Raw genomic sequence first — 25,279 nt, forward strand, 5'->3', positions numbered from 1 at the left:
AAGTTCTATATTCTATTTCTATTACTCCTATTAATAATTGTGTATTTTAATGTTGTCATCCCTTATGAAAAACAACATTTTTTTGTTGCAACATGTCAAACACATTTGTCTGATGGGACCAGAAAGGAGTGCATTCTACTCCTTTCCTCTAGCTGGCAGCAACGTGCCGAGTTCCACCGACGAAGAAAGGTTAATTGTGGTGTTGCTGGATCTGCATTCTGCACGATTTCACAGATATCTTGTAAAATTAAATCACCATGGCTTTTCAATGTCAAAGGGACTGCTACATGCAGGAGGTAGGTTAACTCACTGCTTTGTAAGAAGAACGCACTGCTTTGTTAGAAAAACGCTGGGAAGATTCTGTGACTTTGAATGAGTTTCATGTTGGCCTGTGTAGCAAGTCGCCGTGCTTCTAATTGAAGAAAACAGTTTCAGTTTCTGATTTCACTTTTAGCAGGAACTATAGAACTCTATAGCAGGCAAAATCGTTCCCTGATTACCCACAAATGCAAATGTTTGACTAATAGAACTAGCTGCTGATGGTTCATCGTACACAGCAGAACCTAAAATGACAGCTGCATGCGCGGACAACTGTTCAATCGCATTTGAGAGAGACAGCCGCTGACCACCACCCACCTGTCCAGTTCTGTAAGCTCCCTTGCTTTTGTTTATTTGCAGTTTACCACGTCTGTGGTGTCATGCACGGAAGCAGAGCTGCAACTGGAAAACAACGGGAAGAAGAGCAAAGTAAAGGGCTACAATGTGAAGCTGAAAGACACCATCCTCTTCCCAGAAGGAGGGGGCCAGGTAGGCTAATGCCAAGCTGCATTTTATCCAGGCAGCAATATCAGCGATTTGGTCAACAACCTGACATCAGCAACTTATTTGCCCAAACACTTGTAAACTCATATTCTTTCTGAACACATTCATCTTAACCCCTTTTCAATCTGCCAGTGGACCACTTGCCTCTGGTTACCGGTGCAAAGCAGCATGGGATTTCCCAGCTAGTGGGCCACTGGGGGCCTGGTTTATTGTAGGGGTTTATTGGAAACATTGTAGAGCCGTCCATAGGTCAGTTTCCCCTGCTTTCAGCTAACTAACACACGCATAGATTATTCAGTGGTGCAGTCTACATAGAACGCAGCTATGCACAGTATACACACTTAAAATGTTCAGGTATTTCAGTATACCCACTTAAAATTGATTGATCCATTATTTAGAATAGCACAAATATATATCCACTTAAAAAAATGCTCAAATATACAGTATACCCACCACAAAAAAGTAGACCACACCACTGCATAGATTCTATCCAAGAAGAACAGAAATTAACAACCTAATCATTATATTATATTATATTATATTATATTATATTATATTATATTATATTGAATTATATCACTTCTCTCCAGCCTGATGATCGGGGGACCATCGGTGGTGTGCCGGTGCTGCGCGTGTTGAGGCAGGCTGCAGATGCACTGCACTTCGTGCCCTCTCCTCTGGAGGAAGGCCAGGAGGTCCAGCTGAGAGTGGACTGGGAGAGGAGGTTCGATCATATGCAGCAGCACTCAGGTGACCACCAAGGACACATTTTACAGCCAATCAGCTTTTTTCATGTGACATCAGACACATTCGACTCAATGCATTTGAAGCAGGAAAAAGTAGCGTCTGGTGGCAGCCATAGACAAACTTGCATTCCACCGTTTTCTATGGAAACCGGGAGTCATTTTCCATCTCCCCTTAATTTTTTAAATATTTTTTTTAGATTTTTATGCCTTTATTATGACAGGATAGTTACAGAGTGACAGGAAATGAGTGGGGGGAGAGAGGCGGGGAAGGGTCGGCAAAGGACCCGGGCCGGAATTGAACTCGGCTGCCCCCTTGCATGGGTGAGGCATAAATACAATTTTGTGTGTGCACTGTGTGCTGTGGAGTGCAGTTTTTCACTTCACTAAAATGACCCTTGTGCGGAGTACCTCAGTTGTGCAGTATTAAAAAAACTGTAGATATACCCTGTCTCTCTCCCTGCTGTCACTCTTCACTGTATCTGTCAATATACTGTAGGCCCATAAAAAAATATATATATTTTTTAAAAATTAGATGTAATTAAATGTAGATATGAACCCTTGTTAACAGCAATACCTGTATTTTTGTTTGTTTAGTATGTAATTCATAGAGCGTGCTACTCAAAGTGCCTCAACAGTTTTCACCATGGTATTGAATTTTTGAAAAATATGTTTCATACAACACTTTTTTTTAAAGCTCTCAAATGACCTCAAGCCTCACTGTTTGCATGGTTCTTTTTCAATTTTTCAGGACAACATCTGGTCACAGCACTTGCAGATACCATGTTTGGATACAAGACCACGTCATGGTGAGTGTCTGAGGCAAATTGCTTTAGAAACAGGTCAGTTGGAGTATCACAACATGCTGGAATGAAAATTCTTGGGGGAGGGTTTGATAGGGGAGCTTTATTTTGACAGGAGAGTGTGGGAAGAGAGACAGGAAATGAGCAGGCGAGGGAGACTGAGAAAGACTGACTGGATTCGAACCTGGGCCCCCATGGGCATGCAAGCCTGTATATGGCAGGAGCCTTAGCACTCTGCAGTTGTAACCTGCTTGTAGTGTCTTGACACAAAGAAGCAGGCATGGTGGACTGCTGTCAATCCTGTGGTAAGGAAACTGTTGTATGACTGTTTAAGACCGGCGTATTTTATGCACACGGTAGAGCACCAGACGCAAGGCACGCAGACATGTGTGTGGGGTGTAATATTGACAGGCCTTAAACAATCATCCCACAGTTTCCTTACCACAGGATTGACAGCAGTCAACCATGCCTGCTTCTGCTAGTGTGTGAAGACACTGGGTCCCATGCGGTGGCGTGTGTAGTTTAAGTAACACAGGAACCTCAGCCTAATAGGGAGCTTTGCTAAGGATGCTGTTTTTGATATTTGTTAGTAGTTTTGGGGGCTTTTTATACCTTTATTTGATAGTGACAGTGAAGAGATGACAGGAAACGAGTGGGAGAGAGAAAGATGGAGCAGGGCTGGGAAATGACTGACTCAAACCTGGGTCCCACAGGGTAAAAATGGGTTAAAAATTGTCTTCCAAATGCAATGTAATGTAAATGTCTGTTGTTTTTAATAGGGATCTGGGTCGGCAGCGTAGCAGCATAGAGCTGGACACGCCTGCCGTGAAGCCGGGAGAGATGGAGGCCCTGGAGGCGGCGGTCAACCAGAAGATCCGAGAGCAGGTCCCCGTCACCGTCCAGCTGCTCTCCATCGATGACCCAGCTGTGGAGAAGGTCAGCTCTCATTCTGAGAACATACAAAGGATGCATGTGCATGAGTGCATAATGAAGTAGTAACACTTTTTAAAATACTGCAAAAGGGGCCCTGCCGTGGCCCACGGGTTAGGGCACTCGTCTGTCATGCGGCTGACCCGGGTTCGATTCCCGGCCCGGGTCCTTTGCCGACCCCTCCCCGTCTCTCTCCCCATTCGTTTCCTGTCCACCTCTCACACTGTCCTGTCGAATGAGGTCGAAAAAGACAAAACAAATCTTTAAAAAATAGAATAAATAAAATACTGCAAAAGGACAGAGAATTTTCAAAAGTTAGGGCATTTGATGCACCCTAATGGGCGATACTGTTCATCATGTTTTGAGTGCGAAAGACTGCACTCTCTGGCTTATTCGCTCAAGAAGTTTAATGCACCCTGTCAGAGTTGCATAGATGCGTCTCTGCATAAGCATGTATATCATGCATGCATCACATTTGCTCACTTGTGTCATCTACACACTCTCCTGCAAACTGCACTGCATGGAGGAAGACTTTTCGATGATCTGCCCATGATGGTCGCCCAGGATGACGTTATGAGACCTGTGTCTTGTGTGTATGAACAGGTGAGGAGTCGCGGTCTCCCAGACGACGCGGCTGGGCCAATCAGAATCATCGACATTGAAGGGGTGGATGCCAACATGTGCTGTGGAACCCACGTGTCCAATCTCAGTCACCTACAGGTGTGCAACCAAGTCAGCAATACCATTCGTTTGGCATACCAGGCGAACAATAATGAATTACTTCTTTAAAGGAATTAATTGATTAGAGTAGAATGGTATACACTCCTTCGTGGAAATCAATAATACTGCCTGAACTGTCATCTTACTTGCTGAGGCTAGTGATAAATACTTGTTAGGACCACTACCAGACTGGCGCTAAATTGGATGCATTACGTTGCATTAAGTCAAATGTAGCATCAAGATGGTGTAGCTCCAGCATCACTGTTACATGTTCATGGAGCTTTTTGTGTGTATTTATTTATTAATTAATGTATTTATTTATTGTTGCAGGTGATTAAGATCTTGGGAACAGAGAAAGGGAAGAAAAACAAAACCAACTTGATTTTCTTGGCTGGCAATCGGGTCCTGAAGTATGCCGAGAGGAGCTTCAGCACAGAGAAATCACTGGTGGGACTGCTAAAGTGAGTAGCCCTAGACTATTATCACAACTCAGCTCTAAATCTATCTATCTCTTTCTGTCTCTCTGTCTTCCTTTGTAGTAGGTATAGGTCTCTCTCTCTCTATCTCTCTCCCGCTTTTTCTTCTTTCTTTCTTTCTTTCTTTCTTTCTTTCTTTCTTTCTTTCTTTCTTTCTTTCTTTCTTTCTTTCTTTCTTTCTTTCTTTCTTTCTTTCTTTTGCTCTCGCTTTCTCTATCTCTCTTTTATATACTCTAAACAGGGAAATATAACCATTGTTTTTTAATGAGTAGTAAATTACATTTTGATGCTTGGCATGCCCTCTTAGCAGTGTTTCCCAAATGTGACCTACTGTATCTGGTGTTGCTGCATCAGGACAGGAGCTGAGGAGCATGTGGAGGCTGTGGACAAACTGCAGAAGACTGTCAAACGCCTCCAGAAGGTAAACTAACTCATCCAGTAAAACATTCTACTTTATAAGTGTAAAAAAAATGCTGTGTCTTGATGCTTGGAATGCTTTGTTACCCAGCGTTTGTAAATGACACCATAACAGCAGGATATATCTAAATGTTGAATCTTTACTCCCATGCATCAACATCATCAAAAATGGAACTTTGACTTAACAAAATCTTGCTTTTTTGCAGCACAAATGCCCCTTCGCTGTAACTGAAAAATTCATAGAACAGAACAAATTTGAACAATTCTGCAGAAGGAGAGTGGCATGTTACAAAGTCGGGGACTTCAGACCTCATCTATCCAAGAGATTAATTTCCGCTTTTGTGTTTCTCTTTTTTTATATCATCAGAGTAACCTGACTATTCTCAGAGACATGGCAGTTCTCATTGCACAAAACTTCAAGAGCAATCCGGAAAGGGGCAATATTTTCAGTTTGCACAAGTAGGTGAACATTTCTATTCCAGCACTGGATTACAACATATTCCCACTGGACATTATGTCTGTGGCTTTCAAGATTGTAATGTTATGTTTTTTTATTACTCTTTCCTACAGTAAGGATGGCGATAATGAGTTCATGAACATCATTGCCAATGAAATTGGCTTTGAGGTGAGATATGTGTGATGCACTTGCCGCAACACATCTTTGCCACTACTTTAACATGGTCATTGGTAAACACCCGCCCACGTGCACAACAAGAGCAATCACAGATGGCAGCCTGACCCCCTACCCAATGCTGGATGCACGGGATGTCTTGTGTCAGGCTATCCAAAAGACTGTGGACGGATACACATTACATTATATTACCTGTACATTATTACATTGCATTTGGCAGACGCCTTTTAACCAAAGCGACTTAGAATCGAGGACATAATCATAGCCAACATCACTAGCACGGCCGTAAAGTATACCCCCGCAGCCCCCGCGGTGCGGGGGGGGCCCTGCTCGGGTGGGGGGCCCTGGCTGGGGGGGAGTTCCGAAGACATTTAAGGCGGGGCCCCCCTTACGCGAGACAGGGCCCTATATGTGTCGTCAACACTGAGCGGATGGACGCTGCGTGTGAATCAACGCTCTCTGACATGTTCTCTGTGATTTAACTTTTAATTGTAAAATCCGTGAAATAAACGGTCCGCGCACACAACCTCCGCAAAAAGCGCTCAGTTTCGCTACTTGTCCGCGAGCGCCGTAGGATTGCACAAGTTATCAACTTAAGATACAGAGAACAGCGTGCGTCTTTTCCCTCAAACGCAGTTCTGTCATAACATCGTAGCCCTAATGAGACCACACGCTGGTTTTTAATGGGGTGGAGACTCAAGAACAAGTCAGCAACACATTTTGCAGTATTCAGAAAAAGAGAAACTACCAACCGGTGCGTTGCTGCACAACTGATTCGGCGACGTCTTCTGCCTCGAAATATCCTCACGTTTCTTCATAAACGTGCGATTCAAAGGTTACTCAAAATAACTTTAACCTCCTGAATTTATCTCTTATACTTTCCCAAGAGTCCCAAACCCTACACTCCTTTCACCTTTTTCCTTGATACTGGAAAGTTTTCCGTGCTTGCAACGCGGCCGGTGTGGAGAGTCTGTTCTCTCACATCACGTTTGCAGATCAGTTAAAAGCGTCTTGAAATTACGGTCAGTAGGCCTATATTCATTACAAATCGCAAACTTACAGCTGTCACGCAAACTGAGAGCTGTTGGCGAGGCATTCAAATGTGTGAACTCAGGTTTGCTACAATGAATGGATTTAATGAGTGAGAGCGTAACTTCACTAATAGCCTAGCCTACTTATTGATTGATATTTAGCCTATGTATTTATGACTGCAGTGTTGGTTTTTATATTTGTATGAATAGGCCTGTGTGTGTGTGTGTGTGTGTGTGTGTGTGTGTGTGTGTGTGTGTGTGTGTGTGTGTGTGTGTGTGTGTGTGTGTGTGTGTGTGTGTGTGTGTGTGTGTGTGTGTGTGTGTGTGTGTGTGTGTGTGTGTGTGTGTGTGTGTGTGTGTGTGTGTGTGTGTAGCCTACATAGCCTAGCCTATAAATAGGCCTATTTATATACTATAATATTTATACATAGACCTTTATATAGGCCCTATGTATAGACCTATAATATAATATATATTATTAGGGATACATTAGGCCTATATTATGATAATAAAAGAATATGGGTAATATGTAGCCTAGTGGGCACCGGGACACTCTGCCCTGAAAAAAATGGACCTCTACTTCAAACAGGTAGTGGAGGAGGCCGTGGTGTGCGGGGGGGGTGGGTGGTTGTCTGTGGCGTTCCGGGGGGTGGGGGTTGCGTGGTTGGGGAGCCCCACTCTAGTATCTTGCAGGGGGGCCCCAAGTGTTTGTGTTACGCCACTGATCACTAGTAGATAAAAAGTGCACAGAAAATATATAGAACAAGTGCAGATGTCTAGTAGGGTTAGATTTTATTTTAAGTACATTTACACATGGTACACACACACACACACACACACGTCGTCGTCATGCCATGCAAACACAGACATGGTTATTGCAATACCTGGCCTTAACCCCGCTGGTAAAAAGGAAGTTGAAAGATGACCATTCACCTGCCACATTCCTCTCCCCCAGAACACCCTCATCTTCCTGACTGTGGGCGAGGAGAAGGGAGCCGGAATGTTCCTTCTGGCTGGCCCCGCCTCCATCATAGATGGCCTGAGCAAACCGTAAGAACTCCTTGATTGATGTCGGTTATTTGTACCGTGTGTACAGTTTGATAGAAAAATGGATGACATTACAACTAGCCTTGAAAACGTCATACTAATGACTTACAGTACGAACAGGCCAAAGGCAGTAAAAGTGGCCGAAGCTGCCACAGGTGATTGACTTTGTATGGAAGAGCAAGCGGCGAAAGCTGCAAAAGTGGTTCTGGCGTCCAGAGTGTCAAAGGCGTCAAAAGAGAAGTTGAACTTGTAATGTGTATGTAATGAACTACGACACGGTTCGACGGTAGCCAAAGGAATGTCAAAATTTTTCTATACACTCTCCCTGATTGAATGTTAAAAGGTGTACCGTGTAAAAGTCTTAGTTTATTACCAGAATTTATGCTGCCTTTTAAGAAATGTTACAGATCTTGTGCCACTTTCACAGTCTCTGGTCTATTCAGTTCAGGGGGATTCTGCAGCTTTTAAAAAAAAAAATACCGCTGGCAGTCTGCTCGTACAGTTACTGTACATGTACGGTGTCTGCTGTGTTACTATAGTAGTCCTTACTCATTTTCAAATATTTGTGAAGATTTGTATCAGTTCATTACTTACAAAGTGTTAATAACTGATTTTAGATGTTTATTAAGCTACAAAACGACCTTTATTCTAAAGTGTTACCACCTTATTTTTTGATGTGACAGTGCATGTATTACAAGACTAAATGAGTGATTCTGGTCTCCCTGCCTGTGTCCTGGTGCAGGGTGATGGATCTCCTGCAGGGTAAGGGGGCTGGCAAGAACGGGCGGCTGCAAGGGAAGGCTGGATCCCTGGCCAAGAGGGCCGAGGTGGAGGCCCTCGTCCGGGAGCACTTCTGCAACGCCAGGAGCGGCTAGCACTGCAGCGGACAACACACAGAAGAGGGGGAGGAGAGGAAGAAGGGATGAGGAGGAGAGGAAGCAGGAAGAGAAGATGAGGAGGAGACCAGAAGCCTTGCCAGAAGCAGATAGGAGTGGATGATGCAAAGGAGGAAGAGGCGGAGGAGAAGAAGAAGGAATGAGATGTTGAAGAGTTGAGGAAGATGTAAAGTTACCATGATGCAGGACTACTATAGAAATGCCAGGAGTGTATAGGAGTGGACAACAGACCCATGACGAAGAGGAAGAGAGGAATAAGAAAGAGGTGAGGGGTTGCTAGGATACCAACTGGGAGGAGTGAGGGAACATCATGCAAAGGAGGAAGGAGAGGAGGATGAGGATGGTTAGAGGGAAGATAGGAGGGAGAGGAGGATACGGATGGTTAGATGGAAGGGAAGAGGGAGAGGAGGATTGATGCCAGGAGGACTGGAAATAGGAGGAAATAGGAGTTGGAGGATATGTAAACAAGGGAAAAACAGAAGTACGGATTAAAAAAAAATGTGTGGATGAAACATGGACGAACTACTGGTATTACCAGCTGCGTCCCCAATGACCACACACACACACACACACACACACACACACACACACACACACACACACACACACACACACACACACACACACACACACACACACACTTTGACTTTGCACCAAACACCCCCTCAGGGAAACAAATCGCTTTTGATCTGCTTATTAGAAGATATACACACATTCTTGATTTCATTTTTGTAAATCCTTGCACCATCAGTAGTATTGATCATTTGAAAAACATTGACTGACTTAAGCTGTTAAACTGTAAAAATAATTAATGTTATGGAATGTAACACATTTACATGATGATGTTCAACTGTACATACTGATTATTAAAAACTTAATGGAGATTTTATTCAGTCCTTTGTCTCTGGTGTGTGAACATGCGAGAATCTGAAATGAAATGGAGAAGTATGTCTAGTCATTTTCTCTATTAGTTGAATAAGAATGTGTGTGTGTGTGCATGCTGTACGCGTAAACTAGCATACAAGCATACAAACTAGCATTTTCCCGGTGGGCTGATGCTTTTGTTTCAAATTTTCCCTTAGAGACTGGCCCACGATTTAGATAGGGAAGCCTAAATATATATAGTGATAACTCTAGTGTGGGGTGATGGGCTGGTCTATGCCAGAAATGCCTAGGCCGGTTTGTGGTCCCAGCCCAGCCCTGTGTGCATGTATTAACATTTAGTCATAGTACTAAACCCCCCACATTTGGGCTTACATGCCCACGGGGACCCCGGTTCAAGTCCGGCCGGGGTCATTTCCCAATCCCACCCCGTCTCTCTGTCCCACTCACTTCCTGTCTCAGACTGTCCCATCAAATAAAGGCATAAAAGCCCCTAAAATATTTAAACAATCTATATATATGTTTAGTCATAGTAATTGGCACACACTACTTTGTGTGTGTCTGTGTGTCTCTATACTGTATGTGTGCGTGTTAGACAGAGAGAAATAGTTGTTTCTGTTATGTGAGGTGGTTCCCACCTGCCAAAATATTGTATAAATTAGTGTGTGTGTGAAACAGAAGATGCCATCAACCACTGTATTGGTATTTTGAAATATTTTATTACAAATGGCCTTACAGAATTTAAAAAATAGAATTCCACTAAAATAACATTTACAAAACAAATATGAATATGCACCAAAAAAAACTAGTATTTCATTTCTTTGTCCCTGAAAGGTTTGATCTATTTGATCCGATACACTGAAAATGATGAGCTTAGATGCCAAACCCAACATTTCACAATGAATACATTCGTCAACAAAACACAACAATTACATGAAATTATTCACAGGACTTAAAATAGCCCTTAACTTTGCCTACTTTGGCTTCAACAGTACATACTGTAGCAAGTGCTATGTGAACCTTCTCTGCCGTTACCCTTCACAGGTATGTTCTATATTTCAAAGAGGAAAAAAAAGTTCTTAATAAATATAGTTTTAGGAGATTTTTGTAAAGTTTTCTGCCGCAGTCCCGTTTTGAATGAAAAATAACTTAATGTATGTGTTATGGGATATGAAGCACCGGTAAACACTGTATTCTTGACGTGAGAAGTGTGAAAAAAGATTCTGGAGCGCTATGTTCTAGAATCTTTGGTTGTGAATGTGAAACAGTTCCATGTTCCGGTTGCCATGCTTTCCTACTCACACTGCTTTTAGACATGCTTCTTGTTCATGTTCAGCAGCCCAGAGACGCAGTATGGGATGATGCTAACTGTCGCCAAGGGAACGGTGGCGCTCTTGCAGAAGGAGAGCAGGTAGAAGAGTGCGGCCGTGTGCGTGGGCGGCTTGATAGAGTCAAACAGATGCAGCAGCAGCAAGGTTGAGACGACGCATCCGACCCTGTAGGCGGCGCCACTGCTCTTCTTGTTCTCGGTGTAGAGGGGCGAGTGCAGGCCCAGGCCCAGGCCAAACAGGGTGCCCATGTTGCGCAGCAGGCTGGCGAAGGGCGTGCTGTCCATGTGCACCCAGGCGGGGTTGACGCACCAGTGCTGGGCCTTCTCCAGGGTCCACAGCAGGTCCACACCCACGGCCTTCAGCAGCAGGTAGAAGCCCACGGCGAAGGAGGTGAGGAAGAGGGTCACGCCACAGTACTGCTTCAGGCTGGCCGTGTAGATCCACTGCACGCGGTTGAAGGCCTCGGCCACAGCGATGCCTACAGGAGACAGCGAAAGGTCAAGTTCAGTTAGTTTCAGCTACTACAACACAGTCTAGTTCTTAATTTCCTTCAGGAAAAATACATATTTCAATTACTTTGATTGAATTTCACACAGTATTCCATTTCATAAGGATCAGGAAAAAAAAATATTTTTTAAGATCAAGCCAAAGCATTTGATTGCTAAAATTTTACATCCATCAAAAATGTATTCAGCCATGGGTGTTCACTTTTCATGAATACTAATTTTCATACTAATACATAAATTATTTTGTTGTCTCAGTTTATTCACCATGAGTTGCAGCATGGATCACCTGGCACATGGGTGTTAATACTTAGTTACCGGTACTAGCACAATCATTATTAAAAATATCCTACTGACTACTAACACATGAATTATTCTATTGTTTCAGACTTTGTCCTCATGAATTCCAGCATGGCTCACCTGTGAGCACTCCACAAACCACCTGGTGGGGGAAGTGGGCAGCGATGAAGACTCTGGAGAGGCAGACGCACACCTGGACGGCCCAGAAGAAGGTCCACAGGGCTCCACGAATATACCTGTAGCGAGGAGAGAGGAGGGGGAGAGAGAGAGAGAGGACAAGGGAACGGTAAGCTGCTGTGGTCTTGATGTGTATGGAGGTGACAGGATGGTCAAATAGGGCTCCACGCTCGTACAACCCGAATTCCAAAATGTTGGCACACTTGGTGCTTTAGCACTACCTTATCCCTATTTGTACCCTCCTACGCCTGATTAGATCATTTGGTAACACTTTATTTTAGGGATACATCTATAAGCACTAATACATACAATGTTAATGCCTGCATAAGTAACTTGTAAGATATGCACTAAGCAAATGCTAAGGCCTACTAGTTCCTTACTAAGGTTAAATTGGTAAATCCCTTATTGTGCATGAACAAGACATTTGCGAATACATACTTAAGAAATGTTTGATTTTTCTTTGTACATGCCCTACAAGTTACTTATACAGGCACAATGTATGTATTAGTGCTAATAGATGTATCCCTAAAATAAAGTGTTACCATCAGTTATAGATTAAGAACTACTAATGCTGCGCGTAGAGGTACAGTATGTGTCTTGTGTTCTCATGTTTTTTAAGCGTTTTGTTCTATTATCAGTAAATGACATTGTACAACTAATGGGTGTCTTTAAAGGAGGTCATGGGGTCCATGTTTTGTTTTGTTAGCAGATTGTAAACATGTCAATATGGTGTCAATATGATGTTTTCTTTCTTTATTTGACTTAGTCTGCCTGAACTGATATGTCAAAAAAAGGTTCAGCTATGTTTATCATCTGTCCTGAATGGAAACTAGGCTACTTCTAATCGTGGCCACAGCCTTGATTGAAGCTAACATCGTTTACAATATTCCAATCTCCAACCGTCCAAACCAAGTGAAATGAACGTACTGGTACACGGCGCAAAGTAGACAAAGTTCATACATGTAGACTATGCAGAACATGAAGCCTAATAATGCCCACCATTCTGCCGGTGGAATGCTTTGAAATTCTTTCAATGGACTTTACTACCATGGCAGCCTACTACACTTACTACGCCATTTTGCAGCGGCTTTGGTAATACAGTACGACTTGTTCATTGCCAATCTGACCGTGTCTTAGTGCATTAAAAGATTTAGGAAGGGCTGCCCCATGGCCCAGTTGGCTACGGTAAATTAGTGCACCTGGGTTTTGAGTTCAACTCCAGGTCATTTCCCAATACTTCTCCGTCTCTCTCACTCAAATTCTAATCTAATCCATCTAATCTAAATAAAGGCATGAAAAGGGCCCCAAACTATTGTTACAGTGCATCAAATATCAAAATATAATGTGGATATGAATGTAAATATATTTGAAATACATTTTCAAAAGATGGAAGAAGTAGACTGTACTACTCACATGCCCTTGGTGGAGGACCTCTTCCTCTTCTTGTTGAGGAGCATGACGAGGATGGAGGTTACCATGGCGTAGTAGACCCCAGCCGCACCCATGGCATGGCCAGATGGACTTCCTGTGGGAACACGTGCCAACACATTCATCATGAGTATAACATTATACACAGTGCAGAGAAATACAGAAAGACAAATACATTTTTTTTAAACAAACTATTAAGAGTAAAGAGGGAGGGAGATACACATGCGGAGAGAGAGAGAGACAGACAGATAGACAGACAGACAGATAGACAGACAGGCAAACAGACAGACAGATAGATAGATAGACAGACTGCAAAGAGAAACCAAGAGATACATGCAGAGACACAGAGAGACATAAAGAACATAAATATGCAGAGAGCGACCCACACAGAAAGACAGACAGAAAGACAGACAGAGAGAGAGAGAGAGAGAGAGAAGGGGGGGTGAAATAAACATGTACAGAAAAGAGAGCGGCATTGAAATATTCATGTATACATGCACATACAGAGAGACTAATAGACAGACAGATACACATTGCAGAGAGAGAGAGAGAAAGAGAGAGCACAGGGCAAAACAAAGCAGACTGAAGCGGAGTGAATGACAACTAAGAGAAGCACCCACCTGGGCCGGTCTCACAGGTCATGGGGTACTGCTCGATATGTGGCCTTGGCTCGCTGAAGTAGCTTGTCTCATGGACCCACCAGTATGGCCGTTCCCCAAACAGAATCCTACACGCACACGCACACACACACACACACATATGGACACACACACAGGGAGAAAAGCAAACATGTCAGTGAATACCCCAGTAGTGATAAGCGACACATGTTAGAGACTGTGTAAAGTGTAAATAAACTTTTTGAGTAGATGATTACAGGTCTACTTAAACTGAACTAGTATAATGAAAACAAAAACAAAAAACATTATGTACATTGGTCAGTGTCAGAATAATCAACTATAAATAGTTGAAAATGCAAGTACACACAGAAACAAAATAAAAACATAGGCCTATGCACTATAGATACAGTACAGTAGAATAACTTAATTGACTCTCATGGGGAAATTAAGGTACATTAGCTGCTGAAGTTTTTAAATCTATTTGTTTGTGGTGGTCATTTCTAAACACAATTGCCTCTTTCCGCCAAAGCGCTGAGTGAGTAAAAAAAAAAGGACAAACTTCAGTTTTTGCATTCCATTCCATTATGATTAGCTGATTCTTTTATCCAAAGCGACTTAGTTATTACAGGTATTAGGTATTAGGTTAAGGGGCCTTAATCAAAGAAACGTTTCAGCTGGCCTTCCGGTATTATTTGAAGATCAAATATTTTTTTGTGGTGATCATTTTTGTATATCGCTAACACATTTAAGCAATTTCATCTTTCTGCAGAAGCAATGTGTTGGTAAAAAAAACAGATAAATACACTTACTATTCGAAGATTAGGTTTCTAATACCCTAATACGCGTTTACTCCCCGTTCTAATACTCCAATTCTCTCCTCTAGTACTCACGTCTTTTCAAATGTGAATGTTAAAGTGGCCAATTTATTATATTCTACAGAAATGACATTTTAAAATGTTTGCAGAAGCACTATAAGTAAGAGGAAAATAACGAAAATGAGGTTTTAAGTGATTGTCCTTACCATTTGAAGACCAGGTTGAGCCAGTCCCCGATCACTGCCACCCAGATGAGCTTGATCCCTACCGACTCCTTCAGGTGGAACCAAAGTGGGAGGAAGACGAAGAAGGTGTTCCTCAGGTCTGCGGCCCAAGAGACGAAGAGGAACCAGCTCTGGGCATCCTTATAGTTGGTCTGGAGGTACTCTGTGGCTAACACCCCATAGCCGCTCATAGCGTCCATGAGCCCGGTCATAGCTTCCATGATGCTTGTTGGTGGTTGGCTCCGGAGCTCAGAACTCACTCTCAGAAGAAAGAACCACTGTACAAAGCCTTTCCCGTTGCAGTGGGGTCTGCCTGCCTGCCTGCCTGCCTGCCTTGGAGGGATAGGAGACTGGTATCCTGAAGGCACCTCCACCTTGTTTTTATAGCCAAAGACCCACCAGCTAGACGCATGCACATGCTTATGGTCTTTGGACCCTGCACATGCAATAAAAAAACCCCAAAGACTGTGTGTGTGTGTGTGTGCGTATGTGTGTGTGTGTTTGTGTGAGAGAGTGACGGATAGGGGGTGGGGTGGAGTGGGGTGGTTGGTTCCCACCTGAAAAAAAAGAGGAAAAACAAAACAGAGAGCGCACAAACAAGTGCATAAGAGGACTGATATGGAATGCTGTGTGTTAATCTGTCACCTTTTTTAACTTCACATATACACGTTGGCAGTGCAGATGCATGTTTCAAGGCACACTTGACCCATTTTTCCAACCCAAACTTTCACAGTTCTTATTTTCTTCAACAACAAGCAGTAGGATTGGCTCCTGATATGAGTAAACATGGTTTTACTGGTTAAGAGCCTGAGCAGACTGGTGGGCAGCCTAATGGACTCAATACTCATTGATTACAATGAAGGCTCAATAAGCATTCCGCAGAACTGTGTTTGCATCCTCACAGGAATGTTGGGAGATAACGTGTTATTGATATTTTTGCTTCCTTTGTGCACATTATGCCAGAGTATCTTATAAACTTCCTTAAAATAAAATGCAATAATTCATTATTACATGAACCAACTATGAGTTTTTACATTGACGGTCCCTGTGTAGCCTACATATTTTGTGTCAGAAAAACAGGCAATGATGCGTTTTAAGTGCCAACACAAGCTATCAAAGCTTTTTCCCATAGGAAAACATTAAGTAGATTTTATGCGCTATTTGTGGTTGTCCAGTTGTTAATTGTGTATGAAGTTGGTACTTCTTTGTTACCTTTTTCATGAATACTTACCACCACCATCAAATTCTAAGTATTCATTATGTCTGGAAAAATTGCACTTTTCATACATGAAAAGGGGGATCTTCTCCATGGTCCGCCATTTTGAATTTCCCAAAATAGCCATTTTTAGCTGCAAAAATGACTCTGCTTGGACCATACTAGAAAATATTTGTTTATTACTCAGTAAACTTTAATGTAAAGATCAAATTTGACACTAAGCAACACAGTTTCAATGAGCAGCATAGTTGCAGTACCTTTTTGACCATTTCCTGCACAGTGTACCTTCCTACCTACAATATTTAATAATACAGCATGACATAGCATAGGTCTATACTGATAATACTTTTCTGTTACAGTGAAATGAAACATTACAAATATCTATTCTCATAAATGTTCAAAAGGAGTGCGTTTTCGTTCAATTTTATTATGCCAAAATCGATCTGTAAACCTACAATTATGCTAACATGGGCCTATGCTAGCAATAGGCCTACAATATCGTGCATGTACAGTAGGCCAGTGTCATATCTCTGCTAACAGTTATCAGTATGCGTTCATCTGTAAAAGGTTACATAACATCTCTCCTGAAATGTCTGCTATTCATGCCTGCACCACATGTTCCTACAGTTGTAGAGTTGCATAATGACATTAATCATTATGTGTACTACACCTTATTCAGGATTTGTAAGAGCTAGAGGTGGCAACATCTTTGCCGCATGTCCTGTCCAAACCAGTTGACGTGAAGATTTATTTAATTATTTATTGATTGATTTATTGATTTATTTTAGAGATAGGACAATGCAGACTGACAGGAAATGAGTGGGGAGAGAGAGACGGGGGGAAGGGTTGGCTAATGACCCGGGCCAGAATCAAACTCGGGTCACCAGCGCAGCAGCCCAGTGCCCCACCGTTAGAGCCACGGTAGGGCCAACGGGAAGAAGTTTTGCTCCTTCTCTTTGAGTTCTCCTGACGTCACCAGATGTTGCTATAGAACTATAACGATATGCTAGTACAGGGGTTGGTCAACTTTACCATGACAAGGCCGTCCATTTACCGGTAGATTCCAGCCAAGGCCACCCTGACACGGGCTGTGCCACACTGTTTTTTCTATGCATCCGCTTTCACAACTCAATCGAATTGGTGCTGCCCTAAACCCTTTCCAGTACCACAGGAGACATACAACTTTGTAAAGAAGAACATTATAGTGAAAATCTGATCAACTATCGATAAGTATTTGTTACTGTAGCCTATTCAGAATGTATTAATGATTGTGTTAATTACAGCAACCACTGGGACTTTAATGATCAACATGGTGCGATTTTCTTTTCATGAAGTATAATACACATTAGAGTGTCAATAGTTAATTTACATTAGTGTATGTCTTTGGCAATTGATATTTGGATGTGTTGGATTAAGCAAAGGGATAACCAAAAAGACAATATATGGTTAGAATAGGTTGGATTTAAAAGGGATTCAGTTTAGTTTAATATTTACTCCTAATGCATTTTGAACCTCTGCAACAAGTACATGAATAAACATGATGTTCAGATCGTTTTTTTTTTTTTCATCTCTCCACATGAGCTGTGGTTTGACGTCACAGTTGTGGCTTGTCAGCCAATACACACACACACACACAGACACACACACACACGCACACACACACACCCGTTAGATGTTATCAGTTCTGGCCCCCGTGTAAGGGGTCAAAGGTTAACAAACTCAGGAGGGGGGTATCCTCAACGATCTGGTGGCCACGCAAACATGTTCTGAACAGGCGCAAAGACCAAAGTCCTGAGAACCAGACGAATTAAACACTGATGTGGACACCAAGACTTTATGTGAATGCACAGTATTACTGGTGGTAAGCACCAGTAAGAGTACCACCATCAATCAGTGTCAGAGGCATCATCACCCAGTCTTTGAGGCACTGACACCCCGAGGACAGGCCACCTTTTGCAGGCCAACTCCACCAGCAACGCCCCCCCCCCATTTCGAGAAGCGCTTTTCTTTTCTCCAGCCACCATGGATCTTCTTCACAGCTGGGGGGTGAGCCTGGCGCTCCACCTGCAAATGGAGTACAAGGCGTATGAGGGCTGGTTCCAGCTGGCCTCCACCGTGGCCGACCTCCACACGGCCTTCTTCGTCTTCTTCCCCGTCTGGTTCCACGTGAGCAGGGCGGTGGGCATCAAGCTCATCTGGGTGGCCGTGATCGGGGACTGGCTCAACCTCGTCCTCAAATGGTGAGTCGGCATATACTACAGTGTGTATGTACGCACGTGCGTACCGTACGTAGTCGCAGTTAGATAAGAAGAAGCGTGCATGTCTGACTTGGTGACGTTATGTAATGAGACTGTGGTCTAATGGATAGGACAATAGGAGTGTCCGAGACACCAGCAATGTTCCCTTCAACTTCAATGTTTATGTAACCACCACTCAAGGCATACCGTGATTCTGTAGTTACAAGTACCAGTTATCAGCAATAGAATTTAATTAATATGCATATTACATACATCTGTGACATTATATACAGTGTGTACATGCATTCTTTCCAAAAACGATTTAACTTCATAGCATTTGCCATTTCTGAAAGTTTTATACACATGTGCAGTACAGTATATGTTAACTTTCTACTAAAACAATGATTTTGTTTGTTTTCTATATCTTCAGGGTTCTATTTGGGGAGAGGCCCTACTGGTGGGTGTTGGAGACCAACTTCTACACAGCAGACACCAGACCAACCCTGGAGCAGTTCCCCATCACATGCGAGACCGGCCCAGGTTAGATGTGTACTGTGCCCAGCCCCAGGGCCGGATTAAAGATGGCCCGGGGCCCCTAGGCTACAGGATGTGATCAGGGGCGTCGCCAGACCTATTTTACAGGGACACGTGCCTGGGTATTGATTTGCTGTGCCCCGGTATGAGCTTGCTACCTTGGAATTTAGCTCAAGTTTAGCAGAGGCCTATGGAGTAATCTACCAAATGCGCACAAAATAGCGCACATGCACGACTTGCAATGATATGAATTTACAAGTTTTTAAAAAATAAATAACTGCAAAAAATGTGCTTGTGCGCTTTGCGTGCTCGCATTATACTCATGAACGACGTGACGTTTTCCATGTGCGTTACGCCCATTTGTGGGGGAAAACAGCCCATGCAAGTCAATTGGTGATGTTGGGGTTTAATAAAAGAAAGATACGGACCTGTAGACTAGCGTTGCTCATGCGCAATATGCCGAAAAAGTGTTGTGTTGCCGGCTGTTCAAATAATATAGCCAACCAGTCGTGGCTGAAGCATGGACTGAGTTAATTTAGACAAGCCGATGTAGCATGTAAGTTGATGAGACATTCGGTTTGTTTTCACCCATAAAGGGGCGTAACGCACATTTACGCAAAGTACCCGGATGGCCGTTCATGAGTATCTCTCGTGCCCAACTGTGCCCCTGTATAGCATTAGGTCAGCTGACGCCCCTGGATGTGATAGGCTCCCTGCAGTAAAAATAATCATGACAAAATTGCAGAAACAGTGCTATAAAGTCTGATCTATTAATTAAGCCTGTCAACTTCAGATAGGATTAATTCATTAACAATTAATTTGTCATCGCTGCATCTGCAATTTTTCAAATATGGTTTTTTCCACCTTTGGCTGGTGGGGGCCCCTGAGATGCTTCAGCCATGTGTAGCCTGTGACTTAATACAGCCCTGCCCAGCCAACCCCCATCCTTTTTTCGCTCCCTGGCATCTGGCATGAGTACCAATCACAGTTTAGTTTGCCCGCCTGTCCACTTGCCCGCTGCTTGGACACTCAGAACCTTTGATCAAAAGAACTCACTCCCTTCCTCACTCACTCCTTGATCACGCTCGCTTCATATGGCCGAGCTTATCTTTACCTCAGTTGATAGGGTTTTACCACCTCACTTCCTCCGATGCCCCACAGTAAAGAGAGCATGCATAAGGAGTTGGCTGGGACAGTGATTCCCAAACCTTTTCTGTTAGGACCCCCTTTTTGAAGTCATAACAAGGTGGATAAGTTTACTACGCATATACTAAGTGAATACTTTTACTAACAATTAACCTTTAAGAGTGTACCGTCACACCGGTGTGACGGGAATGTTCGGGCAGTGAAAGTTCTATAGAATTCTGGGCATCATTCAATACAATTTGGAATTTTAGAATCTTGCATTTTTATGGAACGCATTCTATTTATAGAATGTTCAAAAACCCACCCTCTTAAAATTAATGGAATTAATATGTAGAAGCACAATATTTAAGGTTTTATACAAACAGTCCCCTCCTTCTGCGACCCCCTGCTGTGCCTTCACGACTCCCAGCCCCAGTTCGGGAACCACTGGGCTCTGAGGACAGTGGTTTGTATTTGCCTGTTTATATCTGTGGAGTGGCCAGGGCAGTGCGTACATAGTGTTCATGACCCAAATCACTGGCTGATAATGGGGGTAATATAGCCTGGGAAAAACCATGCTGCTTTACTTTGCACAATCGGTCCGATCTGAAAGACAGCATGGAATCTATGCCCCAGAGAGGGTTCTCGATCGTGGGCTCCAATCAGAGAGCAGGAAGGCGATGACTGCAGTTTGTTTGAATAGATACAACTGACACAATTGGCTATGGGCTACGTATGCCAAATGATAGACATTTGTAACGCCCAATAAACAGCTCAGTACACCACACACCTCCTACAGGCTTTACAGTAGGCAGTCTCTCCAGACCTTATCTCACTTGTGATTAGGTCTGGTAGTAACCAGGCAAGGGGGGTAATGTTCATGGATGGAGGTGGACCTTTGCCCTCTTTTAGCAGTGCTGCAGACTGATAAATAAGTGCTCTGGTCTCGAGTGAGGAAAGTACGTATGAAGGATGAACTGTTAAGAACGCCATGACAATAGCTTGGCCACTAGTGTGGTTATCATGAGTGCTATTCTTTTGTTAGCCATTTTGACGTATTGACGTTAGTGCTCAGAGGAAATACGTTTAGAACACAGAACAAAACACAAGTATTTACATTGGTGCAATTGCAGTTTTACAATTCTGGTTTATTAATTTTCATGCACCTGCACACACAGTTTAAACATTTCATTCATTCATTCATTCATTCATTCATTCATTCATTCATTCATTCATTCATTCATTCATTCATTCATTCATTCATTCATTCATTCATTTCATTCATTCATTCATTCATTCATTCATTCATTCATTCATTCATTCATTCATTCATGTTCTTGATTCCTATTGGTTGACATTCATAGGCAGTCCTTCAGGCCATGCCATGGGCTCTGCAGGAGTCTGGTGTGTGATGATAACCGCCATCTTGTCGATAGCTGCAAAGAGGAAAATCCACGACTTCCTTTATAGGTCAGTCTTCTTGCATACTGCTAACCCTTAACCATTAGTGACAAAATTATTAGCGTTAGAAATACATCAATGCAAACTGTTGCATGGATGAAGATAGCATTTGTGGATGATGTTCAAATACTTCTGTTAACAAATACTTTCTCATCTAGACTGATTGATCCCTTTATTGCATTGCATTAGAGCAGTTTTTTTTTATAGGATGTGTTCATGTAGGCCTATGTGCATGCATTTTTATAGCCCCTTAATGCATACCGTTCCACCAGTGGAATGCTGTAATAGTCAGTGAAATCTATTATGAATACTATTATAGTACTACACTACAGTACTATGAATGACAATGCACAGGCGTGAGCTGAGAATTATAAGGTTCTATCTCCATTTTTGGTAAAATTGAGTTTTTTACATAATCTGACCCATTACATGATTATTAATGCCTGTGTGGTGTTATTTTTGTGAAAAAAGTATTATTTTACATTGTTATTAATGAAATAAAAACGTTCTATCTCACAAAACAGCTGGGATGTAAAATCTTTGATGCTCAATATCTCAGAATACCCTAAATGGAGATAGAACCTTATAATTCTAAGCTCACGCAGGGCCTTTAGTAATGCACCATGACTTGGTCGTTACCATTCTTGTAACAGCAAATGTATAATTCTGTGTCTTAAGAGGTTTAATTATGTAATTATTATGTTGGCATGTTTGTGAAGTATTTTTCAGAGCATGCTGGTGCTGCTGCTGGTGGTGGTGGAGCTGATTGTGTGCGTATCCAGGGTCTACCTGTTGGCCCACTTCCCCCATCAGGTCATCAGCGGAGTCATATCAGGTGAGCTGGAGCCTTATTTATACAGGTAGATGGATTTTTTTTGTTTATCAACACTGTGTTGTGAGAGGGGAGGGGCAAGACACTGGCAGCCAACCATGTGAGCTAATCTTTTGACCGACAGCGGTTTTCCAACAATCACAGGTTGAGTTGTGCGCAGCTAGTTTCGCGCAGTCAGGAGAAAACAAAAATTTAGAACCCATGTATACCTGTCGTAGGTTTTTTTTTAACGCACCAGGGACCCCTTTTTACATTACTGTACATTTCACTACACCAAGCTCATGTTTAAAGGGACACTGTGCAGGAAATGGTCAAAAAAAGGTATTGCAACTATGCTGCTCATTGAAAATGTGTTGCCTATTGCCAAATTTGAACTTTTCATGATAGTTTACTAAGTAATAAACTAATATTTTCTCGTATGGTCCAAGTACAGTCATTTTCGCAGGACATTTCTGGAAATTCAAAATGGCAGACCATGGAGAAGATCCCCCTTTTCATGTATGAAAAATGCAATTTTTCCAGTCATAATGAATACTTAGAATTTGATGCTGGTGGTAAGTATTCATGAAAAAGGTAACATTAGTGAATGGGCAGCATGAATTCTGGAAATAAACAACTAAAAATCTCACACAGTGTCCCTTTAAGTCAAAGCACCTTGCAGTTATCAACAAAGGGGTGATTTCAAGGCTTTTCTTCTCTTAATTAAGTGCACAACACATGGCTCTGTGTTGTTAAAGGAAGGACAAAATTGCATCTATATTGCTCCATTGTCTTCAGTCTACAGTTATTTCGGTGTAGGAAGGGCTTTAAATGAACTTTTTTCATCACCAGCCAACATGGCTTGCATATGTTAATCTTACTAGCCAAACACACACTCCCTAATGGGTCAAAGTGGCTAAAAAGTTTTCTTTTCTACCAGCCAAACCTTTTATTTTTATTTATTTTTACCAGCATTTGGCCGGTTGGCAGGTGTTAATTTAGAGCCCTGGGTGCAGGGTATTGGTTTGGTGTCTTCTCTCCAACATACAGTTATTTGGGTGCAGGATATTGGTTTGGCTTGTCAGGTTCCTTGCTCGAGGACATTTCAGTCAAGAAGGATGAGATACCACAGAGCCCTCACATTCCTTATAGCCTACTGGAGGATCAGAACCTGTAACTTTCTGATCACAAGACCATCTCTTTCACTGTTAGGTGTCAGATGCCCCCATATTAGCTCACACTAGCCCCATGATTTGCAATTCGATCCCCTTTACGTTTATGAGCTGTTCTGGAGATTGTCTTCTCTCTGCGATGCTATCTGCTAATTGATTTCTCCTTCATTTTTTTTTTTTACAAAGGTAGACACATTGAGGCTGTTGCGTCTTTTCCAAGTGAGCCCCAGAAATGATGTGGTAACACTTTATAATAATGTTCCTTAGTAAAGACTCAGTAAATAATTAACTAATGATGAATAAAACATTAACAAATGTTTTTATTATTAACTAAGCTTTATTAATGCTTTATAAAATATCTACAAATGATATATTCAAGATTTTACACACCTTATAACAGACTATTTTATTCATTTACAAGCAACTTGTAAATGTTTGATAAATATGAAATATTAACATAACATTTCCTAGTCATTTACAAGCATTTGTTTACATTTCCTAATCATTTACAAACGTTTGTTAATGTTTTGTTCATCAATAGTTAATTATTTATTAAGTCTTTATAATGCTTTTTTGCATCCATTATTCTAAAGTGTTACCAATGATGTCAGTCTCGACCATCCAATTATTCTTAACCTCTTTTGCCCGAAAAGCTTTTGACCTTTTGACCTTTTGACATGTGCATAAATTGCATAAATTGCAAAAAATTGCCCGATTTTGCAAATAAAGCCAGTTTTGGTTGGACACATTATTCCCAGTGAATCACAAGAGGAAACCATGTCATTCTCCTCAAATGTATTACATGCCATTAACTACATTATTTTACATTATTTGCATTTGCATTACATTACAAGCATTACATACATTTACAATATGTTTCATTATATGTGCTAAAATACAGTACTAAGCACTTAGTCGTAAATTTTAAAAGCTTCCATGAACATACCCTCTGGACAAACATATCCAGCTGTGGTCCACTTTCTCCTCGAAGGATCATTGATGCTCTCTCCTTTCAATAGGCAGACAAACCCTTTTAATCACGATTTTAAATCCTCCCACTGCTTCTCATTGGTAGTATGGTTAATTATCAACCCAAAACAATTCAAATGAACTTGACAGGCTACTACACATGTACTAGCTTTGTTTTGACCGGCCAAACTTTGCAAGGCAGTCCCAATCACAAAATGCCCTTCTAATTTCTTTGCTTGTTTTCTTCAAATTTCTCCTTATTTAGAACTTAACAACATAGGAAAACTAAGAAAGCAAGCATCTTGGTGGACCGAGAACATCATTTGATAGTCTAATTTCTCTTTTTCTCTTTTCGCAGGTCTGATAGTTGCTGAGGTGTTCTCCAGGGTGCAGTGGATCTACACGGCCAGCCTGAAGCAGTACTTTGGCGTGACCCTCTTCCTCACCTCCTTCGCCGTGGGCTTCTACTTGCTGCTGAAGGCCGTGGGTGTGGACCTGCTGTGGACCCTGGAGAAGGCCCAGCGCTGGTGCGTCAACCCCGCCTGGGTGCACATGGACAGCACGCCCTTCGCCAGCCTGCTGCGCAACATGGGCACCCTGTTTGGCCTGGGCCTGGGCCTGCACTCGCCCCTCTACACCGAGAACAAGAAGAAGGGCGGTGGTGGTGCCACCTACAGGCTTGGATGTATCATAGCATCTCTGTTTTTGTGCTGGCTCCTGGACAACTTTACCTTCTCGTCAAAGAATCAGGAGCTGTTCTACCTGCTGTCATTTTGCAAGAGTGCTTTCGCCATTTTGATTCCCACTGCGTTAGTGCCAGCTGGACTGACCAGGATTTTTAAGGACAAGGCAGAGGGAAAGACGCTGTAATTGCAGATGACATGCGGCTATCATGGGCTAACAAAACTCAACTCTTATCATTGGAGAATTGATTATTATTGATGGTTTGCCAAAAACTAGT

At 42.4% G+C, this 25,279-nt stretch overlaps 3 protein-coding genes across 3 annotated transcripts in view; 2 read left to right on the plus strand and 1 right to left on the minus strand.

Annotated features, from left to right (window-relative positions):
• The first annotated feature begins 172 nt into the window (after positions 1 to 172).
• aarsd1 (alanyl-tRNA synthetase domain containing 1) lies at positions 173 to 9,405 on the plus strand. Its single transcript, XM_063220617.1, has 12 exons — positions 173 to 296; positions 679 to 807; positions 1,413 to 1,572; positions 2,317 to 2,374; positions 3,148 to 3,304; positions 3,902 to 4,018; positions 4,349 to 4,479; positions 4,849 to 4,915; positions 5,279 to 5,370; positions 5,482 to 5,536; positions 7,529 to 7,623; positions 8,363 to 9,405. Exons 1-12 carry the CDS (start codon positions 258 to 260, stop codon positions 8,493 to 8,495), a joined length of 1,233 nt encoding a protein of 410 aa, XP_063076687.1. The 5' UTR covers positions 173 to 257; the 3' UTR covers positions 8,496 to 9,405.
• A 692-nt stretch (positions 9,406 to 10,097) lies between these two features.
• On the minus strand, positions 10,098 to 15,157 carry g6pc1a.2 (glucose-6-phosphatase catalytic subunit 1a, tandem duplicate 2). Its single transcript, XM_063220618.1, has 5 exons — positions 14,776 to 15,157; positions 13,758 to 13,864; positions 13,123 to 13,234; positions 11,653 to 11,768; positions 10,098 to 11,207 (listed from the first exon to the last, which is right to left on the minus strand). Exons 1-5 carry the CDS (start codon positions 15,012 to 15,014, stop codon positions 10,708 to 10,710), a joined length of 1,074 nt encoding a protein of 357 aa, XP_063076688.1. The 5' UTR covers positions 15,015 to 15,157; the 3' UTR covers positions 10,098 to 10,707.
• A 2,678-nt stretch (positions 15,158 to 17,835) lies between these two features.
• LOC134466747 (glucose-6-phosphatase catalytic subunit 1-like) overlaps positions 17,836 to 25,279 on the plus strand; it is an 8,355-nt gene continuing 911 nt past the window's right edge. Inside the window, exons 1-5 of the mRNA XM_063220619.1 lie at positions 17,836 to 18,249; positions 18,677 to 18,786; positions 21,270 to 21,375; positions 22,086 to 22,201; positions 24,677 to 25,279. The exon at positions 24,677 to 25,279 is cut by the window's right edge and continues 911 nt beyond it. Coding sequence (XP_063076689.1) covers positions 18,032 to 18,249; positions 18,677 to 18,786; positions 21,270 to 21,375; positions 22,086 to 22,201; positions 24,677 to 25,188 — 1,062 coding nt within the window. The 5' untranslated portion in view covers positions 17,836 to 18,031 and the 3' untranslated portion in view covers positions 25,189 to 25,279. The remainder of the gene's footprint in view (positions 18,250 to 18,676; positions 18,787 to 21,269; positions 21,376 to 22,085; positions 22,202 to 24,676) is intronic.

This window comes from Engraulis encrasicolus, chromosome 17 (assembly GCF_034702125.1).
Source record: "Engraulis encrasicolus isolate BLACKSEA-1 chromosome 17, IST_EnEncr_1.0, whole genome shotgun sequence".
NCBI lineage: Eukaryota > Metazoa > Chordata > Actinopteri > Clupeiformes > Engraulidae > Engraulis > Engraulis encrasicolus.

Bases quoted from the DNA above. Each gene is read 5' to 3' on its own strand.
- aarsd1 (XM_063220617.1), top strand. From the start codon at position 258: ATGGCTTTTCAATGTCAAAGGGACTGCTACATGCAGGAG. The intron at 4,019-4,348 runs GTGTGCAACCAA...TTATTGTTGCAG, and splicing joins CCAATCTCAGTCACCTACAG to GTGATTAAGATCTTGGGAAC. The intron at 4,480-4,848 runs GTGAGTAGCCCT...TTGCTGCATCAG, and splicing joins TCACTGGTGGGACTGCTAAA to GACAGGAGCTGAGGAGCATG.
- g6pc1a.2 (XM_063220618.1), bottom strand. From the start codon at position 15,014: ATGGAAGCTATGACCGGGCTCATGGACGCTATGAGCGGCTATGGGGTG. The intron at 13,235-13,757 runs GTGGGTGCTTCT...GTGTTCCCACAG, and splicing joins GACCTGTGAGACCGGCCCAG to GAAGTCCATCTGGCCATGCC. The intron at 11,208-11,652 runs GTGAGCCATGCT...TGTCTCCTGTAG, and splicing joins GGTTTGTGGAGTGCTCACAG to GCATCGCTGTGGCCGAGGCC.